Source organism: Patiria miniata, unplaced genomic scaffold (assembly GCF_015706575.1).
Source record: "Patiria miniata isolate m_02_andy unplaced genomic scaffold, ASM1570657v1 HiC_scaffold_20, whole genome shotgun sequence".
Taxonomy (NCBI): Eukaryota; Metazoa; Echinodermata; class Asteroidea; order Valvatida; family Asterinidae; genus Patiria; species Patiria miniata.
In genome coordinates, this window is record NW_024037059.1 from 5,470,351 (window position 1) to 5,484,221 (window position 13,871).

Below are 13,871 nucleotides of genomic sequence, written 5' to 3' on the forward strand. Positions count from 1 at the left end.
TAAACTCGAAATATGTTTAATCTGTAAGATAGACCTTGTATGCTTTATTGAACAAAAATCTAAGCCGGATATACGTCTGGACATAAATGTGATGATGACTCCTCGACTAAAATATGGGGGGGGGGAACTTGCGCTCACTTTTATATTAAACACTTTATGTAACACCATGTTTAACATTTGTAAAGAATGTATGCAAAATGTTTTCATTCAAACTCAGTCTGTCATGACTGTGGGAAAGTTATGCATGTGGCTGTACACGTACATCGATTCTTAATATTGACGTCCAACTTCACCAGACTGGAAAATCTGCTCAATGAATTTCCAGCAGTATGTACCCTGAGGTCGGGTTATGAATACAATTCACCATACTTAAAAAGTAAACACCAAAACGTACACGCGCGCTCAGCTTTTTTTTTTATTGGCAGTACAGTCAACAAAACTCCACCAACCAAAGTTACATCGCCCCCCTCAGAGGGCCAACATGAACCCCTTTTGTTGTGTGTTGCCATGGAGCGGGCATTGTGATGCCTCCATTCATCCGGAGTGAGGGTACAAAAGAGGCTCCCACAAAGGGGCAATTTGCCTTCACCCCTTGCAATTGCTTTACCACCATCCAGCGTGCAGTGGATTTGTTTAGCTCGCGCCAGATGATATTGGGATACTAATTTGATTGATTTTTTCGTCCCGGTTTACGTCGTAATATCTGTGCGGTCATCATTTTGGCCATCGTGCTGGACATCTAACACGACTGTCTCAACACAGTTGACCTTCTGCATTGGGAGCATTGGACGAAATTCCCCACAAGTGAAATATTGAACCATCTGTATCTTTTTATGATTCAAGAACGAGAAATAGCTGTCTGTTTATCGACCAGTTACTGTTCTTCTAAATTGTCTACGATTTATAATGATGACCAGAGGAATTGACTGTAAACTTTGCGAGGGGCACAGTATCTCAGATTGATGCCGTTGGAGTAACAAGCTCCATTCGGTTTATAAACCCGCGTGTCTACGCTTGAATATTGGGACATAATGACAGGCTGCTGCCGACTATGAGCCTATGTTCTGCTGGATTTTGTTCCCAACATTCTCTTCAAGCCCATCCGGAAAAGTAACTCCATTAATCAACTGATAATTGGCCGACAGAACATGGATACATGCAGCACACAGTTTATCAAATCCATGGAGATGAACTTTGGTGTTACAATCCCGTTGTGTTGTGTATGAATAATAACGCGGTTCTCAAGTAACGCTCGAGTGGTAAGTGCCGTGTAAAGTGGACTCTATAACGAGCGTTCGATGGCCACTTACCATGATGAAGATGATTCAACTTTAACCTGAGTTAAACTTTTTTGAAAATGGCTTACATGGACTCGGAATTTTTGTACGACCACGATGTAAAAACGTGTTTATGACTTCTCTACATCCAAGTGACACATGAGGTTGAATAACGGCAGTCGTAATTTAGATAATGGATGCGATTAAAATGTTATGGCGGTCATACTCGAAACCGGATTTCAGTGTGACGAAGGACACTGCTGGTCTAATTTAGGCAGCGTGATATCGTTAAACTATCTCGTGAAATAACGGATGGGGACGGAATTTCATCTTTCGAGCGAACATGGGTTCCCGTAGCGAGAAGAAACAACCAGGAGCGCTGGTCGGTGAGAAATCACAGACCGTCTTCTCGGCTAACTGGAAACTGGACGCCATGTTGCTGAAGAACCTCCAAATGCTGGATGTCTCCAAGCACAGAGTCGGCCACCGGATCTCCATGGACCAGAGGGTGGTCAACAAGCGATTCCAGACCAAGCTCTACCGGTCCAAGATCACCCACGCCCGCATGACCAATAACAGGGACCTGCTGAGAGAGCTGATTCACCGAGACAACTACACATTCAATACCAGCGTGGGAGGTCAGGACGATCAGTACACGGTCACGATCAGCCCCACGCAGAAAAGCCCCGTCGACCAAGAGGAGAGCACGGCACACGAAACTCTGAAGTACGGGAAAGGGAAGGGAGTGAGGCCTGCTGCAACTTCTATCGTAGTTGTTGAACCGAATGCTGATGGGACACACGGTACTGCGGCAGTTCGCGAGGCAGACACTACCTCTGTGCCAGGGAATAAGAGACCGTCAAGTTCGGCATCTCTCGCACGCAAGACTGTTACCAGGAGATCGTCGCCAGTGGCTGATATGCCTCACAAGCAGGACTCACAGCTTACGTTGCAAGAAAGTACAGGACCAAAATCAGAGCAAACACAATCGGACGACCAGATTGCAGACTCACAACGTGGTAATAAAACTCGGCAGAGAGTGATCCTGGATGACAGGAGAAAGCTGAGGCCCAACACGGCATATCCCAGTTCGTCCAAAGCAACGCGTGTCGCCCAAACCATCAGGCCCAAGACGGCTCTGGCGAGACAAGACAGCCGTTTACGTGCGGCTTCGTCACAAGACGTTCAAACTTCTTCCTCGTCATCGTCTCTAACGCCTGCTGCCGCTAAGAGACCCACCACGGCAACTCAGCGACCCACCTCTGCAACCCCGAGACGGCGAACCCCCTCGAGCAGGCAACAGAAACACACCATGCCGAGCATCTTCGGCGAGGACAAGCGACCGACTCTGCTGGACATCAACCAAGATCGTCTGGCCAGAGCCAACTTTCCCGACCGGGTCAAACACTTTTCGACCTCTCTCCAGGGTCTACAGACAGACCCGGACCAGACCGTGGATTATTACACCCATCGGTTGCTGGAGAACTTGCGGGGAGGGAGGGGCCCCCGGCAGTTCATCGAGAGTGACGCGGAGAAGAGAGACGCTCAGCGAAGCATCGGGAACCTAAACGCTGTCAATATGACATTTGGTAACATCAAGAAGATCGAGTCGGGGGACAATCGTGTCAGGCGAAGTGACGATTCGCCGGTTAAGGCGCGATTGAGAGCCTGGGGATCTGACGACGATGACTCTGACAACTTGGACGACGATGACAATTCGTGAAGCTGGGATTTAGTTGACTAACCAAAGCATTATGCACTATCGAAACATGTTGATTGGCTCATAAATTGGAAATGGATATTTTTGATAAATGTTCTATAATTATGTTGTTCCTTTGCGATTTTAAACAATTATTACCGTTGTATGCGAATCCGTATACCAGTTCAACACGGTGTGGCGTTATGGAAGTACTCATTCAAAAATAGAGTTATTCCCTCAACTTTTTGGAAAGTGCAATTTTAAGAGAAAAACCGACTAAGCATCATTCTAAGCTAACTTATCCCGATCTCAACTCGTATCGAATATCTGTCCCCACTTGACCAATTCATCATCTATTTTTGTTCACTCGTTGTGTAAGTTCCAATGAATGATTACGAAATGACAAAAGACATTGTTGTTGTTGTTTTTTCATGATGGAAATTTCCGATGAATAATAAGCAAAAAAATAGCCATTTTATTTTGTTTCTTACAAACACTCAGCACAAAATGGAACAAATGCTAGAGAGAGGAAATCCAACTTAATCCTCGGCTGAACCACAAGAGACTTCCCTTTGCTCTAAGATAAACCGACTCTAAATCCCTCCATAAGTCTTGAAGTTGATCCCCTTTCAAGGCGAACCGCACACGATTTAAAATCTTGGATTAATGTAATCCGCGGATTAGACTTATTTGGGAGAAATAGTAGGATCTAGTTACATGTCGTTGATGCGCTCTGTTATTTTGAAGAGCGCACGCATAAATTGAGAATTCACCAGTGTGAATTATGTATATATACATTTTGTATTTGCTGTTTATGGAGCTGTTTTCCTTGCAAGATGAGACAATCAGCATGTGTAATTCTTCGTATAACTTTGAAGCATTCAAAATGCATTTTCTAATGCTTGGCTGAAAGCTGATTAAACATCAGCTGTTTAGTCTATACACAGCATTAACATTTTGACTCACTGAGAATTGAATGTTATGACATTCCAAAGCAGAATAAAAGAAGCACATTACATGTATTTTACAATTTGTGGAGATACAAAATTTTATATAAGCGCAAAACAATAACATTCATTATTTTGTTCAAAAGAACAGGGAAAGCATTATCATTTAAACGATTTTTTTTGGATAAAATATATATCAAAGATGGCAAAGTTTTTTGGGGTCATGTTTCCAGCAAAGTGTTAATTAGTCCTTTTTAAAATTTAACATGAGAACTGATGGACTATAGTAAAGAAGGTACAATGTACCAGAATAGTCTCACTTGCAATGCACTTGATAAGAACAACTCAATACGGAATCATCTTTTATTTGACAAATCGAATGGATATTTGTGATATTTGACGTGCCCTTTCGAATTCCAATTAAAAAAAAACATGTTTGTGGCGGTTCTTTAGTACTGTTTGTTCTGAATTTACTGCGTACTTGCTTCTTAATTGTCAGGAATATCCGTATTCAGTTTTGGTTGAACTATCTAAATTATGTTGTTGTGGCATATGAGGTTTATAACTGCATATACATGTATTTATTTGTAAGGATTTTAACTCGGCAAAAAAGAGATAGTTTTGTCCTTTGTACATGTAGCTAATTGCCGTCTCACGGCAATGCATGTTTGTTTTTTTGCAAAAATGCTCTCTCAATACAGTTGTTAAATTATGAACTACCTTCCTAGAAAGTAGACTCCAGATGCCTCGTTTATTTTGCAAACATGATCTATTTTTAACTTTGCAAAGCTGTTTTTTCCCCCACGGTTACGTGCTTTCCCCTGTAGATAAAAGAATATCAATATGGATTTTTGTAGGGGCCTTAAATATTTTTTAAACAGAGTAGATTATATTACTTTTATATTTCTCTTATATGCTAGCATATTGATTGTGTGGCAATGCTTCAAAATTGTTTTGAAATATCTTAGACAAAAAGAGATAATCTTATATTTTCATGTACCTTTTCAATTTGCTGCGTGTGTGCTCAGAATAAAACATACTCTGAAACTGTTATTTGTGACAAAATTAATAACCCAATTGCTTCGAAACTTGTTGACGGGGATGGTGCATAATGTCTTTTGCACTCAAGGAGAGATGCAAGTAAATCTCAGTCATCATTTTTATCCCTTTTATTTTGTTATTCGTTAAAAAAAATATTCCATGAATAGTCTTCAGCTATTTTGAGAATCATTTGGGCCTAAAGGAATCATGACCGAAAATCGCATGATTTACAAACAGAATTGAGTAGGTTTAGCAATAGGCAATTTTTACTGATGGTTTTCAGTTACATGGTTAGGAAATCTATATCGGATTGACTAAGAAAAAAATATCGCATCGCGCATTTCCAAACATCAACAGCTCTTAATCCATATCAGTGGAGGATGTAAAACTGCTACTGTCGATTTCAATATTTTGGAGTGCTGCAATTGTTTTCCATATGTGGTGATTTTGGGTGAAGGAATACTTTATCAAAATTGCTAATTTTCGGGTTGGGTTTCAGCATAAAACTCAACACATGTACATCCCAGGAATGGCCATTCTAAATCTCTTAATTGAGGTTCCACAACAACAAAAACATGTTGTCAGGGCTTGCCTGCCGAATGTAATTATCAGTTAATTAAATATTATAATTAAGCAAAACAACTAGTCCTACGCGTGGCAAGATCGGGTCATTGAACCACCCTCTCATCGGACTGAAAACCTTCCGATCAAATTACTTGCTCAGAATCGATCGGAGAAATATGCTCCGGAAGTTGCTCGGAGTTTTTTTTTCTCAAATATGTTTGCTTGAATGCCGTGAAATATATTAAGCATTTCTGGCTTGATATTACAAAATGAGTCTCTTGATTGCTATGTACAGTGGATCAGAAAATTACAGTCCCAGAAATCCACCAATATCACACGTTATACTGCTTACATAATCTGGAAGATTCATAATTACTGAAAGTTTTTGTCCGTTTTCGTTTTGTTCATGTCATTTTAGGTGAGTTAAACTCGAGTGCGAGTGATTGTGGAGACTCGGTGATCTTTGTAGACTTTTTCCTGAATTTAATGTGCATGTAGTTCTTTCAATCAGCTTTGCATATCCCGCGTTCTTGCCTGGCCATGAATGGTGAAAAAATACTTTGCATAATGGTTTACCTGTCTCCGAGTTGAATCAATACACTTTCGCTCTTAAAAAACGTCTTGTTGGTCTTCAATCGAAGAGGAACATCAAACATTTCAGTAACTTCACAAACAAGTGAAAGAACGGGCGCATTACCGGTATCTTCTGGGCGCCGCGTCCCTCGGCAGGAACTTTTTTGAGGCTTCCAATATTTGAGAAGAAAGGAACTTAGTAAACATTGTGACTGTTGGACTTAGTTCAGTTAAGTAAAGAACAAAATGCGCCATGTCCGTTATGTTTGCCGACTTCCACTTTCTTTACATGGTTGCTAATTGCTTGTCCCAATATAACTGTGTAACCTCGGCACAGGGGCCACAGGGGAAAACAGTTCATAGTTTAGTTGTGCAAATTGTACCTTTCACAAACGCAGTGTGCACTATGAAAGCATTGAGAGCCCCCCTCCCCCGACTCCTGATTCAGGAGTGTGGCCCACCGTGTGGTCCCACTATAAAGAGGTAACTGAGGGTAAAAACTAGGTCTCCAAAGCCCCCCCCCCCCCACGCATCTTGCGAGAAAAATATATGCCAAGTCTTTAGAACTCGACATCATTTCTTTATTCTGCCAATCCACAAATAAACCTTACCTTTGCGAAAGAATAACCAAAATTGATTTGTATGCCTATGGTTGTTTTAGAATGGCCGGGCAGCAGAAGTTTAATTCAAGTTCTATTTTTAAGGGCAGACATTGAAAAATTCCAAAGTTGCAATGTTTATTGGGGAAGGGTCAACGATGTTTTGAAGAATTGCCAACTAGCTAACTTAGCTAAGTTAGCAGCTGACCTTCAATTGTGATCCCAATCTTTACTAGTATGAACAAAATAGCCTGCAGGTTAAATTTATCAGTACATTTGTTACATTTGTATTGTGTGTATTCGACTAAAGTCCACTAAATGTTTCTCGAAGCCAAACTGGATACGAAACCGTGGTTTCGAAAACCCTATGCTCGACAGAAACCTATTGAGGGCGCACTTTGTTCAGCTTGCTATTGATGAACTCGGAATCGGTTTAGATATTTCCTTCAAAGTTTCATCAAAAGACTGCTGATTTCCTGTGCAAGGGTAACTCTGAAGCTTTAGGAACCTGAAATATTCGAGGTGAGAGATTTTGAAGAATATATACAATAATATAGGCCTATCAATTTGTTTCTGCTCTTAAAGAAATGTTGTTTCTTGTATCAAAATTTCAAATGCAGTTTCATCACAATTCATGCAAAACAATCAAACGTGTCACTGTCAAACAGAATAGCATCAGCATCATTTTTACAATCAAATTCAAAAGCAGACTTCCCCAATTCTAATGACACCCGTTTTGCAATTTTGAACAGTTTCTTGGGGTAGAAATCACGATTTTCCTGCGCGGTTTGTGCCTTGCGATTCAGCGCGCCGTGCGTTCTCACGCCTCACGGTAGCTGGAGTTACCCAGCCCTGAGTTTTATCATTGGGTTGTCATCTAGGGCTGGAGCGCATTTTTCTCAAAACTTGTAGTATTTGCAAAAAAAATTTGGAAAATGTTCAATTTTGTCCCCGTTACACACTAATTGCAACTGCAACTCACCCCAAACTTGCCTGGAATAACCATTACACAGGTCCTTGAAGTAAAACACGATCCACGATGAAGATTCAGCCTACAATTGCAGTGAAAACAGGAGTAATAACCGCTAACTTGACAACCTTGCTGGATTGGCCAGGACCGCTATTGGTTTGTGCACAAAAAAAATTGTGTACAATGAATGGCGGTCGATTAACAGGCACAGAGAGCGATCGCTGTCAACTACTCGGTTTTGCCGGCTGCGCTGGCTGTTGGCGCATGACGTCACGCGGAAGCGTAACACCCGATGACTGTTTCATGCACTATTGGTTGCGGTTCCAGTACCAAAGCTGTGATGCGACTGGTAAAGCTTATACTAGTGCATGAAACAGTCATCGGGTCATACGCTTCCGCGTGACGTCATGCGCCAACAGCCAGCGCAGCCGGCAAAAACGAGTAGTTGACAGCGATCGATCTCTCTGTGCCTGTTAATCGACCGCCATTCATTGTACACAATTTTTTTTGTGCACAAACCAATAGCGGTCCTGGCCAATCCAGCAAGGTTGTCAAGTTAGCGGTTATTCCTCCTGTTTTCACTGCAATTGTAGGCTGAATCTTCATCGTGGATCGTGTTTTACTTCAAGGACCTGTGTAATGGTTATTCCAGGCAAGTTTGGGGTGAGTTGCAGTTGCAATTAGTGTGTAACGGGGACAAAATTGAACATTTTCCAATTTTTTTTTGCAAATACTACAAGTTTTGAGAAAAATGCGCTCCAGCCCTAGATGACAACCCAATGATAAAACTCAGGGCTGGGTAACTCCAGCTAGTCTCACGGTACATTGTGCGGTGATCGGCGTCTTTATTTTCGGGTTGGCGTATTGTCGCTGCACTATCATCGTCATTTTACCCCCAAATTTCCCTCAAAAATTCCAAACCCTGCCCTCTATCTATGACATACCTGTTTACTGAGAATGTCGCCAACTAGTTTGGTCGGTCTAAAAAAATTTAAAGTGGATTTTGTTCCCTTATTATAGGAACCGGACCCTACACTACATGATCGCCGATAAATGTCACAATATCCAGCTAGTAAACTTGAACTCTAGTTCTTGGGCCTTGTAATATTGAACATTCATTATGGCTCAATTTATTCATAGTAGATGAACTGACATTTTGTAGGCCTAGCTGGAGTTACCTCAGCCCTATATTTTATCGTTGGGTTGTCATATAGGGCTGGAGGAAATCGTCAACATGGACTAGCACTTTTAGCAGTGATGAAAATTGAATTCGAAAATGTGCCTTTTTTTCCCCCTAACACACAAAATTCCACCTGGGACTCACCCAAACCTTGCCGGGCATAATCACTACACAGTTTCTTGAAGGAAATAACGATTCACGATGAAGATTCAGCCTACAATTGCAGTGAAAAAAAGGAGGCATTAGCAACAGCAGATCAAGTTAACATCGCCGGCCAGAGCTGACGTTGACGATTACCATGCACAGCACACGCACCAGTCGCACTTGCCAACTGCATGGCGCGGCGCGGCATGGCGCTGAAATGCACACTCGACGATTGTTTGATGCACTACTGCTGCACTAACTATGAGGCTTCACTCGTATCACGGCTGAGGTAGAACGGCAGCCGACGTTGGCCGACAAACAGTCGTCGGGTGTACGCTCCAACGCCATGCCGCACCGCGCCGTGCAGTTGGCAAGTGTGACTGGTGCTTGCACTGTGCATGGTAATTGACCGCGCATTGCCGTTCCTTTGCACACAAGTTTAGTTTGTGCACAAATCAACGCTAAATCGATCTGCTGTCGGTAATGCCTCCTTTTTTTCACTGCAATTGTAGGCTGAATCTTCATTGCGGATTGTTATTTTCTTCAAGGACCTGTGTAGTGGTTATGCCAGGCAAGGTTTGGGTGAGCCTTAGGTGGAATAAGTGTGTTACGGGGACAAAATGGCACATTTTCGAATTCAATTTTCATAACTGCTAGTCTATGTTGACAATTTCCTCCAGCCCTATATGACAACCTAACGATAAAATATTGGGCTGAGATAACTCCAGCTAGGCCTGCATTCACTACTATCATTTGAACAACAAGATTGAAAAGATTTTTGATTCGGTTTGAACAGTGTTTGAGTGTGTGATTGGTAGTCATTGACAAAAATAAATGAGAGCTGCTGTGTCCAAACGAATTGCAAATAAACTAGCATTGTTTAATTAAACATAAAACTAAGGTAGAATATGGTTACTAATTGAGAAAATAAAGTCTTTGTCAGTACTTCAAGACCAACGGGTTGTTTGCATAGTTCAGTTCTCGCCCCTGGGTGTTGAACATGTAGACTAGTCATGCTAGTGCCACATTTACATTAACTTCTTATTTTGACTTTGCAGGTAGAAATCTCAAGTTGAAGATGGAAAACATGGAACCTGAAGCCACTAAAGAGCACGATGTGATGGCCAAGTCTGATACAACATCCGACTCTAATGATATAGAAGATGCCACACCTGATCAACCATCTAACCCTAATGATATAGAAAGTGCCACGCCTGATAAAACATCTGACTCTAATGATATAGATGATGCTACGCCTGACAAAATATCTGACTCTAATGATATAGATGATGCCACACTTGATAAAACATCCGACCCTAATGATATAGATGATGCCACGCCTGATAAAACATCTGACTGTAAGGATATAGATGATGCCATGCCTGATCAACCATCTGACCCTAATGATGTAGATGAAGCCACGCTTGATAAAACATCCGACCCTGATGATATATATGAAGCCATGCCTGATAAAACATTTGACCCCAATGATATAGATAAAGCTACGCCTGACAAAATATCTGACTCTGATGATATAGATGATGCCACGCCTGATAAAACATCCGACCTTAATGATATAGATGATGCCACACCTGCTAAAACATCCGACCCTAATGATATAGATGATGCCATGCATGATAAAACATCCGACCCTAATGATATAGATGATGCCACGCCTGATAAAACATCCGACTCTAATGATATAGATGATACCACGCCTGATAAAACATTCGACCCTAATGATATAGATGCTGCCACGCCTGATAAAACATTCGACCCTAATGATATAGATGCTGCCACGCCTTATAAAACATCCGACCCTAATGATATAGATGAAGCCACTCTGATCAAGATTAAATACTACAGCCTCACCAATGACCACACCTATGGAAAACTCTACATTTGTCACACATGCGGCATGAGTTTCTCAAAGGCAAACCACCTGAAGTCACATCAAAAGGGACATGACCAATCAAAAGCCTTTGGCTGTTACTCCTGCGGCAAAATGTTTCAGAAAGCACACAACCTAGCCAACCATTGTAAGACCCACAATGATAACGTTAAGTTCCAGTATGTGTGTGCATTTTGTGGCAAGAGGTTTTCAAGCAAAGTGCGGCTTGAGAAGCACCTGAAGTTGATTCATCGCAAAAGCCTGCAGCTTAACGCCAAGTACAACCCCAAACCGAAGAAGAAGAGAAGAAAGAGGAGAAAGAAGAAGCTCCCTCGGGTCCAGGAGGAGGCCCAGGAGGAGGTCCGGGAGGAGGTCCAATCCAAGAAGAAGTCATTTGTTTGCAAACTTTGCGACGATGTCTTCAAATCACAGAGATCTCTGAGTGCTCACCATCAGTCAGTCCACAAAAATCAGAGAACATTTATTTGTAGCGTTTGTGACAAAGCTTTCTCCTGCACAAAAACACTAAGAACACATCAGTTAATCCACCCGCAGTTTTCGTGCGATACTTGTAACGAAGCATTCCTGGATGCTGACGCACTCGGCGCCCACCAAGCGACAGCGCATTATAAAGAGAAGCCGTTTCCGTGCGGTGTTTGCGGCAAGTTGTTCTCGCAGGAGAGCACTCTGAAGACCCATCACATGTGGGTCCACAACAACGGCCGACCGGAACAGCCACTGGAGTGCAACATTTGCGGGAAATCCTTCGTGCACGGAAGCAAGCTACGAACACACCTCAGGGCTCACAGGGCAGTCAGGAAACTTGTATGCGAGATCTGCGGCAAAGCTTTCTGCTATGAAAGTTCACTGAATGTGCATCGCAGGATCCACACCAAGGAAAAGCCATTCACTTGCAACATTTGCGGCAGAGGCTTCACGCAAGCAGGCACTGTGAAGGAACATATGCGGACCCACACAAAAGAAAAACCCTTCCTTTGTGACTTTTGCGGCAAAGCCTACACCCAGAGAAACAGTCTGACCGCCCATAAAAAGATCCACAAGAAAGAGAAACTCTTGGACACATTTTTGGGAGAACCATTTGAAATGGAAGAAGTCTGACTTACAATTAGCCTGACCGAATTTTGAGTCATGACTTAATAATGTAATCCATTTGGAGTAAAATGTTACATATGTAATTACAGTTCTGTTGATTATCAAGTAAAATTGTGGAAAACACAGCAGCTGTGTAGTCTATGGTCTATAATATTTGAGCAGATTCGCTGATTAATAATGCAAGACAACCACATCTTGACCTCTAGATTTTGACCAGTCAGCAGGTGCTTTCTATATCGGGTCTTCGGTCATTCACCCGTTGCGCGTCATAGACATGGATAAATAAAAACCTGTGTCACATGCTCTGTATCATGTTACGTGATATGCGCCCGGCTGTTGTTGTTTTTAAAAACACTACATTCGAATTGACCAATCAAACCATTAGCTTAGTCCTGATTTGAGAATGAAATGACGTCACAATTTAGTAAAGTCGACTCTGATTGGCTTGCACGCAACTTACATATCTGCATGTTTAGACATATCAGACGTTATACAGGAGACCTAGCTCTGTGGATAACGGGTGATACTCAGACTACCACCTGTGCTGCTCAGAAGTCAAAAACCTATTGCAACACAATTCAATATTTTTAGTGTGTACATTAGCACAGATTTTCAGCTTGTTACATCATTTTGTAATGTTTTTGGCATTTAGATCTCTTATCCTGCGTATATTTGGTTGCAACACCCATCGTCCAGTTTCAGAAAAGATAACTTTCAAATGTCGACATTATTTCTTTCTTAATAATTATTAAGGAACTCTTGTTTCAGTCCTTCATTGGCTGTTTTGAGGATGGATTTTCATGGAGAATGTTCACATGTATGTGAAATGAACTTGTTAATTCACATGCTTCACAATTCACTTGAAAGAATTGAATACAATGAAGTTGTATTATACAACTACAAGGTTGTTCAATTTATTTCTTAGTATCAATTTATTATTTTAACTTTTTGAAGTTTGTGTTTGCCAGGAATTGACATCACCTGCATATAGAGCTTTAAAGGGTTCGTGCAGTGAATTTTTGTTAGGAATACGTTTTGTGCAACTTTCTACTCTTAATTAAATGTATGAAAAGTATGTAGCATCCCTTTTTGGTTAATTTCATTAAAAAGAACATTTTTTTTACATTTAAGAATACCCACGTTTTTCTTGACAACTGAGGGCACTGCCAGGAAGACACATTTCAGTTCAGGTGTTGCTGTTCAAATTGTGAACCCCAAATTCGCTTTATGAAATCTTGCGAGAAAGGCTTGCATGGGCCCTTTAAAGATTATTATAATTTCAAAATCAGATGGCTTTGTTTTTGTATATATGTGTTCCTCTGAAGCTGAAGCCATGCACTGTAAACAAATGTGGGTGTATGTGGAGATAAAAGTGTGTCTTAAAAGGAAAACCTCGGACGAAGCTTCACTAATGATTAAATTATTGTCCACACTGATCATTTTTTGGTAACAAAATGTGAATAACACATGCTATCACCTCAGAGTTGTCTATTTGTGTGTTTATTTGCCACGATAACCTTTGATTATCTTAAGTTATAACCTTTTAATATAAATGTTCCACTTAAAAAAGATTATGACAAACTTCTTGTCGGCCCCACCAAGTACTGCACAGGTTTTCATTAGCATTTTACATGAAACTTCAACTGACTTGGATTCAAAAACATTGGTTAATTGAACAGGGAAATTGACTGGAGCTGGACAAGGGCGGATCGGGGGGGGGGGGGGGCATGTTTGTTTTTCTATTTTTAAGTGATGCAATAAAGGCATTGTTTCCTCAAAAATATTTGTTTATAAAAGTGGTTGGACATTGCCTCAGATCACACCACAGAACATCTAAAATCCAAACATATTTGGGGCGCTACACCAATCCCAT

The 13,871-nt window shown here is 41.4% G+C and overlaps 2 protein-coding genes across 4 annotated transcripts in view; both read left to right on the plus strand.

Moving 5' to 3' along the window:
* The window catches only part of LOC119727174 (zinc finger protein 260-like), a 16,160-nt gene extending 3,984 nt beyond the window's left edge, over window positions 1-12,176 (plus strand). Inside the window, exons 2-3 of one of the 3 annotated variants that reach the window (XM_038199036.1) lie at window positions 10,053-10,764; window positions 10,807-12,176. In XM_038199036.1, the coding sequence (XP_038054964.1) occupies window positions 10,053-10,764; window positions 10,807-12,004 (1,910 nt within the window). In that variant the 3' untranslated portion in view covers window positions 12,005-12,176. Of the gene's footprint in view, window positions 1-7,107; window positions 7,223-10,052 lie in introns of those variants that run through there. The other 2 variants (XM_038199037.1, XM_038199035.1) reach the window with 2 other exon arrangements.
* LOC119727176 lies at window positions 448-3,976 on the plus strand. The gene has a single exon (XM_038199038.1). The coding sequence runs from the start codon at window positions 1,621-1,623 to the stop codon at window positions 2,998-3,000; it is 1,380 nt and encodes a 459-aa protein (XP_038054966.1). The 5' UTR covers window positions 448-1,620; the 3' UTR covers window positions 3,001-3,976.
* Window positions 12,177-13,871: the final 1,695 nt, after the last annotated feature.